Genomic DNA, 23,205 nt, shown 5'->3' on the forward strand with positions numbered 1-23,205 from the left:
CGGTGTGGCAAATAACGCTAACAAGAAAGCACCACCACCGCGGATGTATGATATTCATTTATATAGATATTATTTTCACAGTTTTCTAAATATCTCAACAGCCAAGTAACACTCACAAGTCCTTAGCCTTCTATTCCTATGTTGCAGTATTCTTGGTGTGGGATTTTCTGTCTCGGGCGACCCGTACGTGGGCTCCTATACAAAAGCTTCAGCTTGGCTGTTCTACTTCTGTGGGATGTCACACGTAGGGTCATAAACCAGGGACCTTAAATGTGACGTCTGTACGCAAAGACCTCTGAACTTTCCACCTGCAGATTACCGTCACATCGTGTGCTTCATTCCTTCACAGCAAGACTTACTAAAGCTAACTACCTCATTGGGGTTTTCTTCTTTAACCTGTAGCTAAAGCTTGGTTTGTTGTAGTAATCTTTAGCCGATGTCAGCAAAAAAGGGCAAATGCCAATGCAGGTGCCAGATAAAGACACGCATGACCGCTGCGTTTTTTTGCTTAGGCCGGGAGAACGATCACAACACTTGCTCTATCTACCAATCTTTATTTCCTGAGACCCTACGCAACCATCTGGCTGCACTTAATCTCTAGCTAGAAAACTGACTTAAAAAATTAGCACACAGGATGGATCTCATCACGGAGGCTCCAACTAAACCTCCTTGAATGAAGGGCAAGATTCCTAGGCTGTCTTCCACTGCAGCTTCACTTTCGGATGCCCCGCCAGCTAGCGATTTAGTAGTTGAGGGACATCCGACAGATCTGTCTACTTCTGCGGCGACCTTTGAGGAAGCCAGTTCGCAGTTGATGACAAGCATATCCCCGGAGCTAACCCAGACATCAGCTACCGCCAAGGTCGACGGGGAACCAGACACAGCCGAGCCTCCGGGGATTCCGCCTTCCGACAGAATTGCCTTTAGCCAGGCTTCCAATTCCAGGCCTATGCCTAAGACTATCCCAGTCAAAAAGAAACAAAAAAATCAAACATCTGGCTGTACCTGCCAAAGGCCTACCTGACTGGCAGTCCTTCACCTCATCTTTGATGCAGGCATTTATGGCCCTTAGGCCATCATGCTCTTCTCCATCTACTCTTCCTCTCCTCAGCCCTAGCCCTGCCTCCTCTCTCCCACCTACCTCTCAAGATAGGGAAGAAGAGCAAGAGATCTGTTATTCATCTTTTAGATGAATCTATATTTTCCACTTCAAAAATAGCCTCTCCTCAAGAGTATTATTCCCCAGATTAAAAATCCATTGAAGGGGACTCCCCTCCAGAGGATATCACCTTTGGTGAAACCATAACCAAAGTGAAGGAATACGTCAAATGAGACACCACACAAATTATTTTGAACTATTACAAGTGGAATCTCCCTCCCCTTCTGCCATTCCATCTGTCATTCCAGCCTATTTATATATGCTTTTTCCTCCACATCAAAGACACCAGATTCTCAGTCACCTTCCCCTAAGAGGCCAGGCTACTTTTACAAGGTGCCTGATGAACAGAAATTTCTAGTCAAACCTCCCTGGCAGATGCTGTTGTGATTGCCATTTCACCAGATAAACAATCCAGACTCATTCTATCTGCCTGTCTTACCTACGGAGAAAGACAGCAAAATAATGGATAGAATTGGAAAGAAGGTTTACACCTCTTCCACACTGGCCTTTAGGGCCATCAGCTATCAAACCCATATGACCAAATATGCTCTGGACCTAGTCTCTCAAGCAGCTACTCTGCTGGCTGCTACTCCAGACTGCCCCACTAAATCTTGACATCTCTTCCAAACTATTTCTGGCTGCCCAAGTAGTCAGACACTCCATTAGATGTAGTTATGATGCTGCAGAGGCCTCTACATGCACTGTAGCATCTGCCACTGTTCTCGGGAGGTATTCCTGGCTTCATCTGCAACTCTTAACAGAAGACGTCAAGTCTAAAATCTTAGATGCCCCTCTGGACCCTAATTTCCTGTTTGGTAAACAGTCTGCAGATCTACTCAAAAATCTGCAGGAAAAGAGTAAGGAACTGCAAGACATCAAGCATCTTCTGGTGTCCCCTATTCCTAAATATTACAGGAATTAACCTGCCTAAGCCACTTTTGGCAGACGAAACCCTGCCCCAGCTTGGACCTACCTCTTCCAGACACAGAAGAGGAACCAGAAGACAAACCTCTCTCAGCCTCCCTCTAGACAGCCATTTCAAGATAGAGTAAGCCCCAACAATGTGTGACTGGCTTACCTTCCTTCCACTTTTCGCCTGCCTCTCCAACTGCCTCCCCTTTTGGAAAACCATCACCACAGACAAATGGGTTCTGGCTATTATTCAAAAAGGATACTTCCTCTCCTGGAAAGAAAGACCACCCTTAAGGGGGCGTTCCCTTCCCACACAAAAATCAGACACACCTGTTCGCACAGGTTCTGACAGACCTTCTGAACTTGGGCACCATAGAACCTGTCCCTCCAGGGGGAAGGAAAGGGCATCTATTCAAGACTATTTCTGGTCCCCAAAAAAAGATGGCCATGGAGACCGATTCTAGACCTTTCCTTCTTAAACCTTTTCCTAAAAGTGCCCACTTTCAGAATGTTGTCCCTACCAAATTTACTCCCTCTCATACCAGCCCTGGCTTTCATGGCCACACTTGACCTGAAAGAAGCCTATCTGCACATACCCATTCTACCCTCCCACAGAAAATTCTTACATTTTTCTGGACCCTCCTCTCACTTCCTGTTTAGTGCATTGCTGAACACAATGTATCCATATTTACTCCTACCTGGATGACGTCCTGATCCTATTAGACTACAAGGAAACCCTGTTAATCCATCTAGAGTTCACCATGTGCTTACTACAAAGACTGGGATTCACCCTCAACCTCCCAAAATCCTCATTGACCCCCAGAACAAGACAAAATATTTCTGGGTTGCAGGATCAAAACAGACATAATGGAAGGTTTTCTTTCCCAAGACAAGGTCAACTCCCTGACCTCCCACTTCAAAGCCCTGCTGAAGACCCAGCAAATAACTGCAAGGCAATTCCTATGGACCCTGGCCTATTGGCAGCTACCATCCCCATGCTACCTCTAGCCAGAATGCACATGTGAAAGCTACAGTGGTATCTAAAAAATATATGGTCACAGCAGCAACATCCAATAGAGCAAAAATCACTCTCCTGTCCTGCCTACAGTCAGATGTAAAATTGTGGATTCAGCAAATTCAGCTGAATCCAGGCCTCTTGCTGCAACTACCTCTCCCAAACCAGTTAATGTGTACAAATGCTTCAGACTTAGGATGGGGAGCCACAGTGGCAAGCTACAGGGTTCAAGTAAAGTGGCACCCTTCCTTAAAGAGCAAACACATCAACGTGAGGGAAATGACAGCAGTCCTTCTGACACTGAAAAGCCTTCCTTCCACTACTGCAACCAGGTGTTCTCCAAATAGACAACACCACAATTATGTGCATCTCAACAAACAGGGAGGGACAGGAATGTCTTTCTAGATATTGTCCACCACTGGGGCACACCAAGTAGATTTGTTTGCCTTGCCCCAGAACAGACAACTGTAGACCTTCTGCTCCAAGACCTACTCCTCATTAGCTTGAAGAGTAGACGCAGTCAGCATTTCATGGAAGGAAAGATTTCTATATGCCTTTCCCCCCTTCCCATTAATTCAAAACGTCCTCCTGAAAATCAGGAGAGATGATCCAAAAATCTTATTGGTGACCCCCTACTGGCCAAGTCAGCACTGGTTCCCCCTACTTCTCAATCTAGCCAAGGGCAATCACCACATGTTACCCCACAAGGTAGACCTTCTGATACAAAAGGGAACCCTCATCCACCCACACTTGCAGATGTTGTCACTGACACTGTGGGTGATAAACCTCTAATTCCCTTCAACGGGGGGACTCTCTTACTCTTTAGCAATCTGTCTGCCTGCCGCTAGACCCTTCCCTACTAGCCAGGCTCAATGTGAAGCTATTCTTAAAAGTGGTCTTACACATCAAACTACCACGAAAACCCATCTCACCACCATGGGAACCTGAACTTCATCCTGGATAAACTAACCCCAGTCTCCATTTGAATCTGCTAGTATGGCTACTCTGCAGTTGTGCACATGGAAGACAGTCCTGCTAGTAGCCATAACTTCAGCCAGAAAGGTGTCTAAATTACAGGCCATAATGGCCTGCCCATCTAAACACTACCTTCCACAAGGACAGGGTAACACTAAGAACTAATCCTTCCTTTATGCCGAAGGTGGTCAATGATCTGTCCTTAATCAATCTATTCATCTACCCACCTTCTACCCCTCGCCTACCAATGAAAGTGAGAGAATACTCCACTCCCTGGATGTACAAACAGCTAAGATTTTACCTAGACAAACCAAATTCATAAACTCCAATCAGCTCTGTTTCCTTCCACCCTAAGGCCCTGGGCAATGTGCAAGGCAGTCTCCAAACAAACCATTGCATGTTGGATTAGAAAAGCTATTTGCCTATGTTATTCACACACCATGGCATAAAACTCCCACAGTGAGTTAAAGCTCACTCCACCAGGGCAGTGGCAACTTCCAAAGCCTTTTTAAAAGGCTTGGACACCTCTTCCATACTAGAAGAGGCCACATGGTCCACCATTCAGACTTTCACCAGGCACTACAAGTTAGACAATGTCTTCAGAGCACATGAAGGATTTGCCAGAGCAGTCCTGCAGGGCTTTGTGGAATTGGCCTCTTCTATCTCCTCCCTTCCTTCCAACTAAGCTGTGGTACTCTGCCACACCAAGAATACTGCAACATAGGAATAGAAGGATGTAGAATAGTTGTGTAAAATCTTACCACAGCCATAGATGTCCTTCTCTTCCATGTTGCAGTATTCCTTCCCACCCAGCTTAACCCCCCTTATCCTTTCTCTCCCTCATTACTGATCTGTCTTGGGTCTCTTGGGGGTTATACCCTACCCTGTGACCAATTTAACCACCAAATGGCTCCTTGAACCTATGACTGACATCACTGGCTACTCTACTTCAGCTGGGCTTTCAAGTTCTGAGGTCTGTGCATGCAGACGTCACATTTAAGGTCTCTAGTTTATGACCCTATGTGCGATGTCTCATGCGACTACAGCAGCCAAGCTGAAGCTTTTGTATAGGAGCCGACATACAGGTCTCCTGAGGCAGAAAATCCCACACCAAGCATACTGCAACACGGAAGAGAAGGGCATCTATGGTTATAGTAAGATATTTTATACAACTATTCTTTGTTTACAAAATATTACAAATGTAATAGCTACTGTTTTATTGTGACCTATAAAATTCATTTTAAGGCCTAGAATCTAAAAATTACTACCATTATAAAAATAGTTTGTGCTGAAGAGTTTGGCATTCATACTTTCATAACCCTTTGGTTCCAGCGATATGAACATTTTTTTTTTAAATGCGAGTACATAATTTGAGTCTGTCAAAAGGCTTAGGCTCCCCCCATTGAAAGTTACAGTGCATACTTCATGAACTCCAGTGGAGTAAAGGAGTTAAAAAAAAAAAAAAAAAAGTCTTAGAAAACATGTGATATGATTCATCCAATGATAACTATAATCTAGGAAAAAAAAAACAGCTCTTTCAAATGCAAAGTATTCAAAAAGTTATACATTTTTCTACATATATACTTACATAAAATGACATGCATTAAAATATAAAAAATGGATAATACTCTAATCAACATGTGACCTTTAAATGAGGGGGTACAATTGAGATCTATGGATATCTGAAGAAAATGTGAAGAGGTTTTATGATTAAGTTCTGGGGATGATGCCACATGGAACTTAATTTGCCAATAAAGTTGTCTAGCTTCATTAGAGACGCCTTTGTAACCTCCCCAAACAGGTCTTGGAACTTTCTGCAAAACATAAAACAAATATATATTTTAAATTCCTTTACATAAGGTAAAATGTTTGTGCAATACCATACTATGATCTTTGGATAGTAGTGCACATAAGTCTTGGTAAAACAGAGACCGTTAAGGATCAACATAAAAGGCATCACAGGAAATGCATAAAGCATTGTAAATAACCACAGTAGTCTTACAATTGCATTAAAAATTATTTCTAATGGTTCTTGAGTAGGTCTTAATAGTGACATTAATACTATCATGAGTAAATCCATACTGGGCACATGGACCACATTTAGCCATACCATATTGCTTGTTCTGTTGTAATTTTTGAACAAGATCTCTGTTACTACCTCTTTTATAAACAAGTTTAGGCATTTTAACATCACTCATTGGTCCACCTCCAAAATCTTTAATCCGATTCCAATTTTTAATAGCAAGCTCTTTTTTAACCTATTCACTTTTGTGTAGGATAACACCATAGCTCTATCAAGCCCTTTGGCATTATTGACTGCTATGGAAGTAGTTATTACTCAGTTAAAAATTAGACTGTATCTACTTTTTCTGTCATAAGCTACGCTGCTTTTAGTGTTGTCAATCAATTGTTCAGGATATCCTCTCTTAACAAACATCCCCTTTAATTTGTTACATTAGTTTCTGAAGATTCTTGTAAAAAAAAAAAAACAATCTGGGTATCCTAACAAATTGTCCCTTTACTAAATTATTTTCCTGTGAAAAGGAATGATGGCTAGTAGTGTAGATACGAGTTAGAAAAAGTTGATTTTCCAAAACATGGTGGATTCATTAGTATTGCACAAACCATTCTTATAGATGGTGATGTCCAAGTTATCAATACTAACATCATTCATAACACTCCAAAGTGGTTGTATTCTTAATATAATCAATACAATTATTAAGCTTGTTAGTACTTCCTATCCATAAAATCAAGATATTGTTACGGTACCTTAATTATAAAGGCATATAGTTCCATAATTGTGATGGCACAATATATTGTTGCTCCTAGAACCATAGAACACTATTAGCAAAAATGTGGGCAGATACAGCCCCCACAGCTACACCTCTAGTTTGTTTAAAGTATTCATAATCAGAAAACACAAAATTGTTAGAGTACCATCTCCATGCAGTCAACAATGATTGACCACATTAGTGCTAATAATCAGGACTTCATGAAACTAGTCTAAACCTAAAACGTGGTACAACTAAAAAAAAAAAAAAAAAAAAAAAACCTTTATGCCAGTTGTGGCAAATGACCTAGTTTCAGTATAGCTAATTCTAGCAATAATTCCTTAAACAATCCCAGGAGTCTCTAAGAGCATAAGGTTCATCAATAAAGAAAACTTTTAATTTGTGATAGACCCATTTAGCTAGAGGTTCTGCTTTAGATCAAGCAGTAGCTACAGGGTAGATTTAATGGATTTTTATGGGTTTTAAGAATACCAAAGGCAACAGTTCTACAGTCATAGGTTCATAGGTAGGTACTAGGCTATTGGCCCTAGGGCCTATATAAGACTCGCCAAAAGGTACCCTGGCTTTCGCCACCCAAGAAGATTATTTTCCTGTGCCACTGTCGAGCAGAGCCACAGAAGTAATCCCCGGGGTGAATTTCCTATCTCCCATCCAATTATCAAGATTTTTCTTGAACAGTGCTAACGAGGAGCTTTGTTTGATATAGATAGGTAGTTTGTTCCAGAGTATGGGAAGTCTGTGGGTCAGGAATCTATCCCTCCAGCATGTTCTGTTTATTGTGGTGAGAAGATTTAGGTCCCTAGAGTGTGTAGCTCGTAGGGATTGGGATTTCTTTAAGTAGAGCATGTCTGAAAGCTCTGGGTTTGACATAGCCTTGTGTGCTAGGCAGAGATTGCCTCTGAGTAGGCGATATGCGACGGAGTAAAGCTGCAGTTTTTTGAGACTGTCTGCTTAGGGCATCTGTTTGAGGCCAGTAATCCTCTTTGTGAGGTATTTCTGTGGCCTTTCCAGTTGTTGTCTTGTGAGGTACATACCAAAAGGGGCATTGTACACTATAATGGGTCCGAGTGATGAGTAGAGGGGAACAATGACCTCTTTTTTCCTGGATGAGAAATCTTTTGTCATGAGGTAGGATTTCCTGACTACTGTGGCGATGTGATTATCAAAGGAGAGACTACTCTCCACCTGTGTCCCAAGGTCTCTTATCACACTTTCGGTGTTAAGTAGACTGCTGCCTATGCGGTACAGAGTTTTTACCAAAAGGGATATGACAATGCACTTTTTGGCATTGAGCTTGAGGCCATGGCTTTGACACCAGGCATCTGTCTCAGTGAGGCACTTTTATAGGATGTCCACATCTTTTGGAGTTTTGATTATGGCTCCTAGTTTGCAGTCATCTGTGAACTTAGTTAGCCAAAGACCTTCTGTGTTAGCCTGTACTTCAGAGAAGTAGATACTGAACAGGAGAGGACCCAGGACTGAACCCTGTGGTACTCCACTTGTCACTGGTCTGAAGTTGGATTTGGAGTCTGCTGCTTTCACACTGTGGGTTTTGTCAGTCAGCCAGTTGGCAACCAATCTTGTGACATAGGGATTTATACCTAGTTTAGTGAGAATTATCTATAATTCCTGAGTGGGGGATGGTATCAAAAGTCTTGGCGAGATCTAGATAGGCTGCGTGAACCACCTTACCCTCATCTACAGCTTTGGTGACTGCTTCAAAGAAGTCTATCAGGTTTAGGAGACATGATCTGCCGTTTGCAAACCCAAACTGGGTGGGGTCCTGAGTTTGGAGATTACCAATGTCATTGTTTATAAGTTCCATGATACGTTCCATAGCCTTGCAGACCAGGCTCGTTAGGCTAATGGGACGGTGGTTTCCGGGGTCTGTGGTGGCTCCCCCTTTGTGGAGTGGCATAACCGTCGCTGTGCGCCATACAGTGGGCACATAGCCTGAGGTGAGGCTATGATTGAACATAGTACTTGGGTGGGGTGCCAGTTCGTTCTGTAGTTCATGTAGAACACAGCCTGGAATGTTGTCAGGTCCCATGGATGCTGCGTTCTTGGCTTTGGATAGTGTGTGAACCTGTGCAGCCGTGATTAGAGGAACTTTGCATTCTTCTGGTATAGAGATGGGCCCTTTAGGGGATGACAGGGGGGTAAAGTTAGCACTGAACCTATCTGCCAGGATGTTGGCAATATCAGTTGGTTCAGTATATTTAGTGCCATTGTGCTGTAACTCGGAGCAGATCTGAGTGTTGCCATTGAGATTCTTGACATAGTTATAGAATACTTTGTGGTTGTCTTTTTAGAGTCAGTGGCAATTTTGTTTTCGTAACTAGCTTTGGAGGGTTTTATGAGGGATCTCAGCTTCTTACTGAGTCTGACCAGGGAGTTTCTCCAATCATGGGATTTTACTCTCTCTCTTTTTTTTTTTTTTTTGCAACAGTTTCTTTCTTCTGTTGTAGAGTTTGTTTATGGCAGGGGACCACCAGATTGGCTTCCTTTTTTTGGAGGATAGCATCTTGGTTCTATTAGGGATTGCATGATCCATGCACTCGTGTAAGTGCTTATAAAGTGCATTTGTGTAGGATTTAGCAGTCATACTTCTGTTGTCTGTCAGCATGGGTGTAGTGAAGTTTGCCATTTCTGTCTTAAGAAGCGTGAAGTTGGCTTTGGAGACATTTTTTTACTGTGGTTTCCCTAATGGGGGGTTGGGGAGGGATGTGGATGTCTAGGGTGATTAGCTTGTGGTCAGATCTGACCAACAAGGAATTGACCTCTGGTGTGGAGCATTGGTTGCCCATGTTGGTAATAACCAGGTCTAGGATATTGCTGCCCCTGGTAAGGGTGTGGATAAGTTGATCCAAGGCATTGGAATTTATGAAGGGTTTGGGAGGGTGGCTTAAGGGGTTGGGAGGGTGGCTTAATGGTTAAGGTGTTTGCCTTACAAACCCAAGGTGCAAGTTTCGAGTCTCACAAGGGATAATTGGCTAGGCTTAAAATGGCTCGCAAGGGCAGTTAGCTTAGTACTAAACTATGAACCTATGAATTCCAGAAAACATTGAGCACAAGAGTTGGTGCATGAGTAGTTTTCCCAGTTAATGGTGGGGTAGTTGAAATCACCCATTATTAGGGTGTTAGGTTATACCCTAATATTTTCCAGTGTATCAAGAAATGAGTAGGAATCCTGGGGCATGGTGGAGGATCTGTAGCAAGCTGCAGTTTGGATTGCGGTCTTGCCCAGAGTTAGTTGCACTTGGATAATCTCAGATGCATTATGCTGAGCAACTAGCGTGGAGGTGTGGATATCCTTAATGAATATGGACACGCCTCCACCTTTAGTATTTCGGTCCAGGTTAAGTGGCCGAAAGGTGTGTTATTAATTATAGCCTGGTAATGCAGGGGTACTGTCTGGAGCCTTGAACCGTCACTGCACAGATGTCTATGTTCTCCATTTTAAGGAGTGCCTCGAGTGAGTGCATTTTGAGGTTTAGACTTCTAGCATTGAGTAGCAATACCCTCAGAGTCTTCTTGCTTGTACCTGTTACAGTGGTGAATTTGTCATTTGAACCTTGCCTAAAAAGGCACTATAGGGGTGGCTAGAGCCTTAGCCAGTATCTGGAATCCCAGGGGCGACAGGTGCTGGCCATCTCTGGAAAAGAATCGTGGTTTGTCGATCATGTCATCCCAGGCAGACAGATACTTGATCCCCTTAGAATGACACCAGAAGCTTAGCCAATTGTTGAAGTCAATCATTTTGTCCTTGTACTGTGGTGTCATTCTGGGTGATGGCAGGATGCTACTCGGGGCTAGGGTCATACCTGCCTGGGCTACAAGACCAGACAGCTCCTCCATGTCCCTTTTCATGTATTTGTGTTCTTACTAAACCCAGATTCCAAGGAAGCTTCCCCTAACCGTAAATCAGTCTTATGATAAGATAAATTAATTTGGTTCTTAGTGCATTCAAAAAAAAAAACTGTTATAAACGTATTGATGCATTTTGGCCATATGTAGAGTGCTATCCATGATGACCATACCAGCACTCTTATCAGGTTTCATAATTTGAATGTTAGGGTTACTGGATAATTTGTGCAAAAGCATATACTCCCTTTTACTTAAATTGAACTATTTCTTCTAATGCTGATCCATCATCCTGAGATCAAATTCACAAAGTTTTTCAAGCAAAAACAAAGCTGGTTATAATAGAGGTTGTATGTACTTCTTCTCCTATAATGTTCTTGGTTGTTTGTAATACATTTATCTCATATCATAACAGAGATGATTAACTTGCTAGAAAATAATTTAAGCTCCATAAGAGTATCAACTAAATCAATTTTTTTTTCACTGGCACAAATGTAAAGCCTTTATTAAATTTATTGATTAAAATTCAGTAATAAATATAGACTGTAGTTTGTAGATCTTAAAACCATCTGATTCAAATTAAATATCAAGTTTTATAGGAGAAAGAATACCATCAGCTTATTTCCCCATAAGTACACCACTGTCTGAAGCCACAGTATCAGTCAGTGCTTGACAGCACACCTAATTCAGCTGAGCAGGGGGATAAATGTGGATCCAGGTGAAAATTCCAGTAATTCAAATCCAAAGTACACACAGGGTCCAAATCAGGACCCATAGTAGTATTAAAGAAATCAATATGACCTATTACCTCACCCTTTCCCCATTTTGTTCTGTAGTTCTGATGTTGGCCTGGTGAGTGGGGTAATTCTCCCTTTTCTTCTCTTTTGTTCCTCTGTCCTATCAGTGAAGATCTCCTGGGGACTGTAGGAGTAGGGGGTTGCTGTTGAGGTGGAGGTTTCTAAAAAAAATAGTTTCAGAACCTTGGCCTCCAGAAACTCCATTATGAACATAATTAAAAACCTCATTTGCAAAACCATAATGGACTACTGGCACAGGGTAAACATTGTTCTTTTTATAAGTCATCAACTCTTCCTCCACAGATGAGCCAAATAAGTATGCATATGATCCATTTCTGATGAGATCTGCTTCCTCCTTCAATCCTGTAGAAATAAATCTGTAACAAAACTTTCAGAAATTTTGAGATGGGATGTTTTTCTAAAATAACTTAAGGAGTGTCCTCCAAAAAGTATATATTGGCTGCAAACAAATGTCAGTTATGCTTTTTGGCACCACCCATAGACTTGCTAATAACTCAACCATAACACTACCCCCCCCAAAAAAAAAAAAATACAAATCCCCTCAGGTCAAAACGTAAAGCTAACTTTGGATCAGGTTTGACTAAGACCTTTGCTCTGGCCACCATGCAGAGATGATTAGTAATTAGGTCCCTGCAATGTTCAAACTCTCTTATTGGATTTCACATCTACTTAGCTATAAAGCAGGAATTGTGCTACAAAGTGTTGTAAGAAAGTAGCTTCATCAAATAGTAAACGGCAGAACTGTAACTAGTAATCCAAGAGAACTGTCGATTCTGGCCAAACTAGCAGAAACAGAAAAAGCCAGAAAACAATATCAACCACAGGAAAAGTTTAATAATCCATTTAATAAGTGCTTTCATCCTTTAACAAAAAAAAAGACTTTATCAGATACTTCACGCAAGAAAATGCAGCTTTAAAAAACTGTCATTTTGTTAAGGCAATTTTTTTTTTTTTTTTTTTTTAAGGCTGCATTTATGTGAAGTATCTGATGAAGTCCTTAATTGTGTTAAAGGATGAAAGCACTTATTACATGGATTATTAAACTTTTCCTGTGGTTGACATTTTCTGAATTTTGCTTTTATTTTCTTGTAACAGTAAAGTCTTCCACACTCAAACTCCCCTCAACTGTAAACCTAATCTGTGTTCCCCACTTGCACTTAGTCATAACCAAATCTTTATCACCCCTAATGCAAACCCCAACTTTTACCCTAAAGTTACTGAGTTGTACAAGTACTGCAGCAGTCATCTTGACTGAATTACATTTTGTTCAATGCAATATTCAACCAAATACTATGGCATTTAAATGTAATCTTCACACAGACTAGATTTTTACCAAACATGATTAATTGGACTGCTGACAGTTAAGTAGTCTGATCCCTACCTAGTGATATGCTGGAAGGGACTACTACTGAATTTTGAACTTTCACAGCCTCAAATTTCTTATGGTCAAGACCATAAGGTTAAAGTTTTGAAACTTTGAAATTTAAATAAAAAAAAAAATAAAAACGAAAAAATCTTTTATCACGTTTTTCCAGGGGGGCAAGCCCCCCTTTGCCCCCCTCCCCACACACCCTGCTAATTAAATATACCAACTCCAAGATCTCACTACAGTGAGGAAAACTGTAAATATACCTTTCTGCTCTGTATGGTGATCTCCATTTAAATGGATTGAAGTTTCAAAACTTCTATTTTATGGTCTCGACCATAAGAAATTTGCAGTTGTGGAAGTTCAGAATTTAGTAGTAGACCCATGCTGGACATAATGTGAGACAAAGTAGTGAGAGACGTGTTCTAATTGCTTTGCTAATGTTTTTGAAGTAAACATCTGCATTTGTACAGGCAAAATTTGTACAGATTACAAATAGTGTGCGTTTACAATATTAAACCAAAGAGAACTCTATACCTAAAAATAGCATGCTGAATGAAAGGATATTGAGCCTTTCTGATGCAAGTCAACACAAGTAAACTATCATATCACCTTGTTAGGGGAGTGAAGCAATCACCGTGGTATACAAGGGGAGAAATTATGACAACTGGCTGATGAAGTAGGTACCCTTAGGAAAGGGTACTGGTACACCAGCCAGCCTGGTGATTTGAGATACCAGGCAGAGGGTGGAGGAGGCAGATTTAGACAGATTACACAGGGAGAAAACATTTCATCCTGCCAGTATGTGACAGAAGAGTGGGGTCTGTATGATGTACATTTTCTCAACTGAAAAGCAAGTATGCAGTGTTAATGTTCGGGTCTGTTTTGTTCTTGTGCTGAAATACAGAGATGCTACCAATAGCCCCATATTTATAACTATTTAGAATAATCTGAAAAGAAAACTTGAGCATATAATGCTCACTTTAAGTGGTCAGCCATTAACCTTTCCTGATGTTACTGCACATGCCATTGCTAGATAACACAGCAGGTTTTCCCTTGTTCCAACGCACTAGAACTGGGAGTGTACTTCAGAGATGCATGTCGAGGGGAGGGTTGCATAAACTGAGTGTCAGTTGTGCTTGCTTAATTGACAAGTGTGTTTAATATCCTGTATCAGAATGATAAAGTGAACCAGAATCATTTCCAGGTGTGAACCTTCATTGTGGGTACAGTGGAAGACAGCACTTCAGGAACAGAAATGAAAATGCGGAATGAATGTAGTATACGGACAAGTAGGGCTTAATGGAGGAAACAAGTTAATATGACAGTACATTAGTTATGGAAGTTCACCGACTGTTGGACTCTCTTAAGTACTGAAACACATACATAATGGAATATAATTCAGATGTTGCATTTTTTGTTTTCAGGAAAAACGGTGGGTGATTACTTAAGGACAGATGAAACATTTTCAAGCTACTTGCGACAAAACAGTAGCTTGTCTTCACAAGAGGTGAATGATTTGTTGATGGCGGAGCTGAGCCCCAATATTGTAAGTTACATAAGTTATGTTTATGCTATTTTTGTGTGTGCATGCATCTGCTGTCATTTGTGGGGTTTTATGTTTTCTTATTAAACCAGGCAATCCTCTTTTCATACCAGACTACATTCTACAACATAAGTCTGAAATCTGAACTTTCACAGAAGTGTGATTGCCCCTCTTTGATTATAACTTTAAAATATGTTAAGATAATCATAAAAGGAGTTGTTTGGTATAATTCATGTTCTATTCCCACTTGAGCTTTTCAAGAATCTTCTGTACTTTATGCTGAAATGGTATGTTTGCATGTTCCAGCATCTTTTCCTAGTAGTCCATGTGAATACCCCCCCCCCCCGAAAAGAGGACACTTGCCTAGTAGGAGTAACCTAGTCAACAAAGGGGTTATGCAAAACTCTAGCTGAAGTAGCAATAAGAACATTAGGAACATGTATGTCCTTTCTTGAAGAAAAGTGCCATCTTCCATAGAAGGGCCACGCTGGAAAGTCACAATAAGTTAGTCTTCTCTAACTTCGTAAGTCTAATGCTGTGGTTCAGAGACACTCTTATTTTGAAGTTTTTTTTGTATGTGTAGAATAAACTATTTATTTATGTCAGTTGGCATATGAAAGCAGTCATGGAGCTTTTTCTTATGAAATCTGAACAAAACTGCGTTTTAATATTATGTGGTTGATATTATAGCAATAACCCACGCCTGGGTGTGGGTAATGCTGGATTTACCCACAGTTGGTGTGTTTAGGTCACGAGGGCGAAGCCCGAGTGGCCAAACAAAGACAACCGTGGGTAAATCCAGCATTACCCACACCCAGAAGCAGGTTATTGCTATTATACAATGACATTATTTAAGAAAAAAAAAATTACTTTTCTTAAATAATGGCATTGTATAATGCCTCCTTGCTGCCCTTCCACAGCTGTCTGGTATTCTGTGGCAGTTATGACGTACTGCGCATGAGTATACTTACGCAGTACATCAGAGCTGTGGGCAAAAGCAACGGAGAAAGCAAGATCTCCATTGCTTTTTGCAAACTGTCTCTTAATGTTAAACTAGTTTTACATAGCGAGACAGCTTTAAAAAAAACAATGGAGAATCTCCATTGCTTTTTATTTTTTAAAGCTGTCTCGCTATGTTAAACCCATTTAACATAGCGAGACAGTTTTGAAAAAAGCAACGGAGAAAGCAAGATCTCCATTGCTTTTTAAAGTGTTGTAAAAAGCAACAGAGATTGTGCGTTCTCCATTGCTCTTAAAAAAAAAAAAAAAAAACTAATGGAAAAAGTCAGGGTGACTGGACCTTTTTCCATTACTATAACTATGATTTACAGTGTGCACACTGACCAATCAGCGTGCACATTTTGGAATATTAATGGGGGGGGGGGTCGTTGTATAATTAGACATTGACAACACTTTCCTATTAAGAGAGTAATGCACTTAACTGATGCTGTCGTACTTGCAAGAGTAATAATACACATTGTACATTTCTGGATCTGTGAAGCAAAAACAGATGGGCTGCTTTTTGAGGAGAGCTCTGCTTATCCCAAAGATGGAATGACCTCAGAAGTAGTATATTTAAAGGGGAGGTATAGGGTCAAGTTCATTTGTATGGGGGGAATGGGGTGTGCCCACAGGGAAAAACACTAACAAACTTTCATTGGAATGCAGTTTCATGCATAAGCATTTGCCCAATCCAACACTTGTGCTCCTTAATTTTAAGTGCTCTAAAGCCTTATCTGAGTAACTTTTTTGTTAAAAACCTTTTAATATACAACTCATAGTAATTTTTGTCATTGTGCAACTTGAAGATTTGACTTCCTGTACCCCATGCTAAACTGCTCAGTGAATTGTGCAGTGAGATGGTTTTGCATTGTAGGTAGTGCCTAGGTGGTGTTTCTGCAGTCTGCTTTAGGTTTTCCTTCAGCTGGGGATGCATGTATGATGTGTCTAATGATTTGCATTGTTTTGATCAGTTAAAAGAAGAAACCTGCACTATGTTTGTCATACAACATTTAAATGCAATGGCATTCTTCTTTGTAGGAATTGTGCCATTCAAAATCATGCATGTTTACCCCATCCAAAATGCAGCAGTGTGCTGTTTGCTTGCTGTCCTCCCTATGTCCACTAGTGCATTCAGGCACAGAGGTTTGCATGCCTTCTGTATAGAAGACAAGAGTAGACTGACTGACCTAGCAGTCTGAGCTGTTTTTAAAACTGGAGCACCAGTAGTACAAATACGTGCCTTGCCTTTTTGTTTGCAAATTAGCTTGGATACAGAAAAGTTCACTGATACACAGTTTTTTTTTTTTTTTACGTGCATCGCAAGTTGTTTATGATGAAACGTATAGCTGAAGCAAATAAGCAGTTTTTTGAAAATGCTTTAATTCCACTGTGATACATTTCATAAATATATCTCGAGAAGGTTACACCATTTTTTTTAAAGATTGGTCTACACGAATAATTAATACAGCACCTCTTGTTTTCCTCATTTCTCTGTAGCTGTCCCTTGCTAGATCAGGGGTGCCTCTGAAGGAGGTAGTCTGCAACACATCCTTGCTGGCCAAGTTTCTGATGAGTAAGAACAAGAAATCCTTCAGTGATATGCAGGCCCATCTTTGTGCCCTTCCCACAGATCAGCTACAGAACATGGAGAAAGTATTCTTGACACAAGTAGATTATCCCAGACTTCTTATGGTGAGTATTGGGGGGAGCAGATATTATCAACATTAAGCATCTGTTATCTAGTTGGTACTTAATTTGATTTGTGAACAATTTAACGTTTCATGCAAGATTCGTTTTTATTTATTTATTTTTACTCAAACCTGCAAGCCACTGCAACTTGTAGCTACGAATAGTAGATTTCTGCCAGCCTCACTATTTTGTATGCATCACTTCCTGACAGAGGTGTCTACTGTGCATGCTGCAAAATCAGTTAATTGGTATTGTGGGCTTTTAAACTCCACTTCCCCTCAACACACACACTTGGCAGTGTTGCCATACCAAGTTGGATTTGGATAGCACAGCAAGGACTTTGGGGAACTTCTTCCTTTGACCTCCCACTGTGATTTCATTTCTTCTCATAGGCCGCAAAGTTCTCATAAACTAGTCCTCTGTTCCACAGAGTAGAGTAACTGTGCAGTTATTGCACCTATGCTTGCTAATATAGATCTGGTGTAGCATAGCATGTTAACATATTTACAATGTGTGTAAAAATCCATTGTTCTCTGCATATTATATAGGCATTTTGCTTTCTGTGGAATGGGTGTGCAGTCTTTTCTAGAATTCATTGAAATTTTGAGTCAGTCTATCTAATTTTTAATATTTACGTCAGTGAGATGTTGTGACAACATTACTTTTTTAGGTGTTCCTAATATGCCAACAGGTCTGAGAAGAAACTTGCATTGAACATTTTTGTAAACTTACTTGTTTATATAATAATAGCTGTTAAAATGTAAAGATAAATTATATCAAAGCGCAAGTTATAAGACTGTCAAGGTTTATCAACAGTGAAGGTTCATTTCATGATGTGTATTGTCAACATCAAAACTGCATTCATTGGCTTTTCACAGTTTTCACTACTGCCTTTGAAGCTTGTTTACAAAATAATTTTCTCACTTGAAAATTAGTCATTTTTTTCAGCAGTATTCTAAATTAATTTTATTGGTTTTAGGTGGAATTTGTGAAGATGGCTTTCATAGTGCAGTAAAGCACAAGTTTGATTGGTCTGCATTTCATAAATGTTGCATAGCAACCCTTACTGTACAACACAGTAAGGTATAAGGGGCTTGCACCTTATTGAACTGTGTAACAAAGGGTAGCATAGCAGAATACAAGTGAGCACGCTGCTGCTCCATAGTATAAAAACAGCCAGCATTTTTGGTGGGGAGCAGGTTCAAATAGCACTGCCACCAGCTGATTTGTCATAATATTTTCAGGAGCAACAAAAGGTGATTATATTGCACGGACCTGAAAGATATGGCCCCAGTAAGTGAGTGACCCTATCCTGCATCCTCTGCATTGCAGACATTGTCTGTTACCACTTTTCCTGGGAGGTGGCATTGCACTAAATACTTTTTTTCAGCACTTGCCCTCTCCCGAAGTTATGCAGTACCACATCCATTGCATAGCATGGGGTGTGGCTGTTATGTGGAATGTATGTGGTGGCAAAATTGCCCCCCCCCCATATGCAAGTTACACCTACAGTACACTGCCTTGCTAAAAGCAAACATGCTCTTTGCCCCCCCCCCTGCAAACAAAAAAATTGTTCTGTCTTTGTCTTCAGTGCAAAGTTGCTCTGTCTTTGTCTTCAGTACCTTACAGAATACCTTCTGTCTCTGTAATTCCTTGATACCTCGTTGCAGGTAAAAACATTCTTTTGCTTGCTTTATAAATCTACTGCAAACATTCTGACCTTAACACTGTACTCCCTGGCAACTTTCAGTGATGTATTCCCCTAGTGGGACCCAGAATTATGGAATTAATTACCAGTTCAGGTTAGAACAGCAGTGTCAGTTTCATTTATAAGGACTGGTTCTTTATATATTAACCATGTTTACTTTCATGTAATTGTTAGAATATTCTACATTTCCTACTTTTTATGAAACTGAATGTTTAGTTTTTGAGTATTTCTTGCGCATTATGTTATTTCTTTTTCTGTATGTATAGTTCTGTTGCAGCCTTCTCTGTGCATTTTTGTTGTGATAGTAGACCTGTTTGAAGTTTTATTTTCTGTAACTGTCTTTCACTTAGAACCCTTAGACTCTGTCTACTTGCCTTACATTTCTAGCTGCACAGCAATGCATGTGAAACTTGTTTTATTTCATATTAATTGTTTGAGAGACTTTAAATTGATTAGCTATGTTATCATTTCATCTAATTTTATGATGTTTACACTTGCAGTATTCATTTACACCTCACTCGAGCGTTCTGATGAACTTTAATTTTTCTTTTCCAAACATGTTTATTAAATTTACACATATGACAAAGGCAATCTTACATTTATATAAATAAAAAGTAAAATTATTATTTATTGTGGATTTTGTTTTGTGGTGGTGAAATAAAGATTTGACGTTTTAACATCACAGTTCCTGGTTTCTGTCGCTTGTGGACATTTGGATTTTTCTTGGTTCTTGTTGCTGTTTGTTGTGGTTATAAATAAAAAGTATACAAAATGATATCACTTTAGTTAGTTTACATCAGTTTACATCAGACACCATTGAAACAACTTTAGTTGTAAACATTATAGATCACTTATAAACTATCCAGTCACTGTCAGTTAAGCATTATATAGCTCATTCAAATCCTGCCTCTTAAACCTTGTTCCTGCTCTGCATATCTTGTTCTCACAATTCCCATTTTCCACTGCCAATCATGAGCGGACAGGTGATCCGCTGTGGTGACCCCTAACCGGGAAAAGCCGAAAGAAGTAGTAGTCTGCTCCTTCCCTTCTAAAGATCCCAATTCCAGTTGTTTTATCTCTGTTACTTTATTCACTACTTCTAGTAAAGTTGGTCTAGACTTGGATTTCCGTTTTCTAGTAACTGCTTTTTTGGCAGCCACTATAATTAGACTCCGCAAAGCTTTACTATGTCTAAGCAATTATAATTGTGTAGCATAAATAAAAAAAAAAAAATCTCCCTGTCCGCCTACTCTGCTCACCCAGCATAGGTTGCTTTGGTTAAGACATTCTCTGTACTGACTTTGTGTGTGTGTACACATTTACTCCTGGTCTCCTTAAAACAATCCACTGGGAGTCTGTGTTACACCCTTGTTAACAAACACTAGTAAATAAAAAAAAAAAAAATTAAAATACCTTTGTGAGCACTGAAGTGGTTCAAAGACTAGTATATGATTGGCATGATAGACATATGGCACCCATTATTCCAAAATTAAGTGACTGCTACCCTAAACCTTTTGGTAAGTGTATGACCTTGCAACTTATAGTGCTGGATACATTTAAAAGACACTGACAGCATGGTATCAGCAACTTCAGGTTCACTTTCTTGAGTTAACAAGTCCAGAAGGAGAAGGATTACACAAATGACCTCAAGGAAGACTGTCCTAAGGAACTTACTGTTTTCTGTACAGGAGGTACACAGTAAATTGGGGAAAATCATTTGTCACCCATTGTCCAGAACCAAAGCTCTTGATGCACGGATGACTGCTTTACAGAAGTGCAGTCTGGCTGATGTAGATCAAGCATTTACATAGCAGTTGTATATCACAAGTGAATAAACAAACATCTTGAGAGTGCGTGTATGTGTGTGCACGCCTGTTTGCATGTGTGCGCGCATGTCTGTATATATATATATATATATGTGTGTGTCTATATATATATATATATATATATATATATATATATATATATATATATATATATAAAATGTATACATGCGTTTGTGCGAATGACATTCTTTCGGCTGCAATGTGCCGAGAATCAGAATGTCGACCGCACAAACATTTGTGAACCAGATAGTCGATTCCACTTATGTGAATGCACTACTGCATTCGCACAAGTGTAAGTAGACTATATCTGCACAGAGATCGCGGTACAGTGGGGAGTAGAAAGTCATCCACATCCCCATTGTAGTGCGATCTCGGAGTTAGTGATTTGTCGTATAGGAGTCTGATGTACATCAGCTCCTATCTGGCTATCATGTAGTGGTTTCGACAGCAATGTAGAGTCAAATGTGTTGGGCATTTGGTTTGATATTGTCACCGGTAGTTTTTTGCACTTTCGGTATTAACTATTCGTTAATTTGAACGGAAAATGTTTTTCCATTTGAATAAACAATAGTAAACATATATATATTTTTTTCCATAAGCATCTCACTGTTCACTTTATTCCTAAGATTCCTGATCAATCTAGACAATCCATTTCTCAATGCACACAGTGTTTTCATTTCTGGTGCCCTGCCTTGCACCAGCATTTCACTTTTACATGCAACATTCTTGACATTCAAGCTGATGAATATTAAAATGATGGGGTGTTTACTTCTATATGTTTTCTCTCTTTGGCTGCATAGTATTCAGTCACCCCTGCATTTGGGCTTTGATATTTCCAAGTGATAATGGAAAACCTATATGTATATACAACCAACATTCAAAAAAAAAAAAAAAAATGTGTGCTGCTCTAATGTTCTGTGATTTACAAAGGGAGGAGGGGCTCAAGACCCTATATCCCTACACCCTTGCAAATTAAACATTTAAACCAAGTTCACAAAACCATGATAGGGTCAGAAACATGACAAGTTTATAACTTTAATTTCTTCAGTCTTATCCTGACTCATTTTTTCCTTCATAGACGTACTGAATGGAAATCATCATTCCAGCTGCCACTCATATTCTTTTTTTTCCACTTTCTGACCTCTGTCTTTGCCTGCCCTTCTCACTTGATATTTGACATAGAGTTGCATCCAGATTTTAGCACTTCTGTTTTTTTCTAGTGTATTATTGTCCGGTTGCCCAAACATCTCTTGGCCCAGGCTCAGTCCCACCTCTCATTTTAATAATTGTGCATTGCATCCTTTCTACCAATCTAATTTCCATTCATATGTCTGGCCACCAAAAATTAACATATCTTAGCAGATGCATCTGTTATGACCTTGTCATCTGTGGAGTCCTTTAGGTGGGGTATGCAGTCTGCCCTGAAGGGTTGTGGCCTTTGCTACTAGCTTCTTTAGACAATATAGTTTGGTTAAAGGAGATTTTGGATACCTAGTCATTTAACTGATGTTTTCTACTTGGACACCCCACTAGATAGGTATTTTTCCTGTGGATTCACAGCACCAGTTAACTTCAAGGTATCATTAGCCTGCCCATCCTGTAGGCTTGCTGGTCTGTTTGGAAACTGGCATCCCTATGTTACCACTTCCTTTGTCTTTGTGCCCACAGTATACAGGGCAGCCAAGCTGTCCATCCCCAGTATATTTTCTGATACTAGTGTACTAAACATCACTGGCTCAGCAATGAACCTTGATACATTTTATTGCTTACTGGCTCTTCTCCTAATGCTTCCCTCACCAGCTGATGTCCTATACTTATATCCAGTTTTCCTCTCCACTTCACCATTTTAATTGGGGGCATATCTTTATGCCAAGCTGAAGTTTTCTGAGGCAGCAGATTTACTTTGTGTTGGGGGATACTTTTATCCTTAACGTGCAGATACCTCAGGGTTTATTATATTTGGCACAGGTGTAGGGAGGTGCACCCCCCGTACGGAGGATATTGAGGGCAAAGCTTCCCACAAAATTTTTTTCAGTGACCTTACTCTTGCTTTGGAGTACTTACAGTTGTTTTGACTATTGAAAATCATGTTGAGAAGCATGGCTTGTGCCATTCTGTTTTTGAACATTTTAGTTTTCCTATAACTTGTAAGACAGTGATAACTTTACTAAAGCTCAAATGCAGCATATCCACAGGGCTTATCTCGGCCACATCAGTCCCGCAACCAGATCTGGATGGATTGGCAAATTCTATGAAATCATGCTGTTGGTGCTGCATGGAACTGGCACAGACGTACAGTGCCTACTCCAGAAGATCTTTTCCATCACATGGAAGTGTATGCAAAGGTAGAATAACAGGTCTGTAACTGTCTTGATTATTCTATATGCAGTTTCATTATTATTGTTTAGGAAAATTCTTATTTTACAGAGTCAACTAAAATGAGGAAGAAAGGGTAAGAATACAAAATGCAGGAAGGATCTTTTTTAAGGATTTTTCTTTTAATTTCAAAATGAAAGCTTCTGTTTAATAACTA

General features: G+C 40.0%; 1 protein-coding gene across 1 annotated transcript in view; it reads left to right on the forward strand.

Annotated features, from left to right (window-relative positions):
- The window catches only part of ABCA7 (ATP binding cassette subfamily A member 7), an 882,362-nt gene that overhangs the window by 30,772 nt on the left and 828,385 nt on the right, over positions 1-23,205 (forward strand). Inside the window, exons 5-6 of the mRNA XM_044053819.1 lie at positions 14,329-14,450; positions 16,947-17,141. Of these exons, the coding sequence (XP_043909754.1) occupies positions 14,329-14,450; positions 16,947-17,141 (317 nt within the window). The remainder of the gene's footprint in view (positions 1-14,328; positions 14,451-16,946; positions 17,142-23,205) is intronic.

Source organism: Protopterus annectens, chromosome 13.part0 (genome assembly GCF_019279795.1).
Source record: "Protopterus annectens isolate FY-2018-M chromosome 13.part0, PAN1.0, whole genome shotgun sequence".
In the NCBI taxonomy this organism is placed as follows: domain Eukaryota; kingdom Metazoa; phylum Chordata; order Ceratodontiformes; family Protopteridae; genus Protopterus; species Protopterus annectens.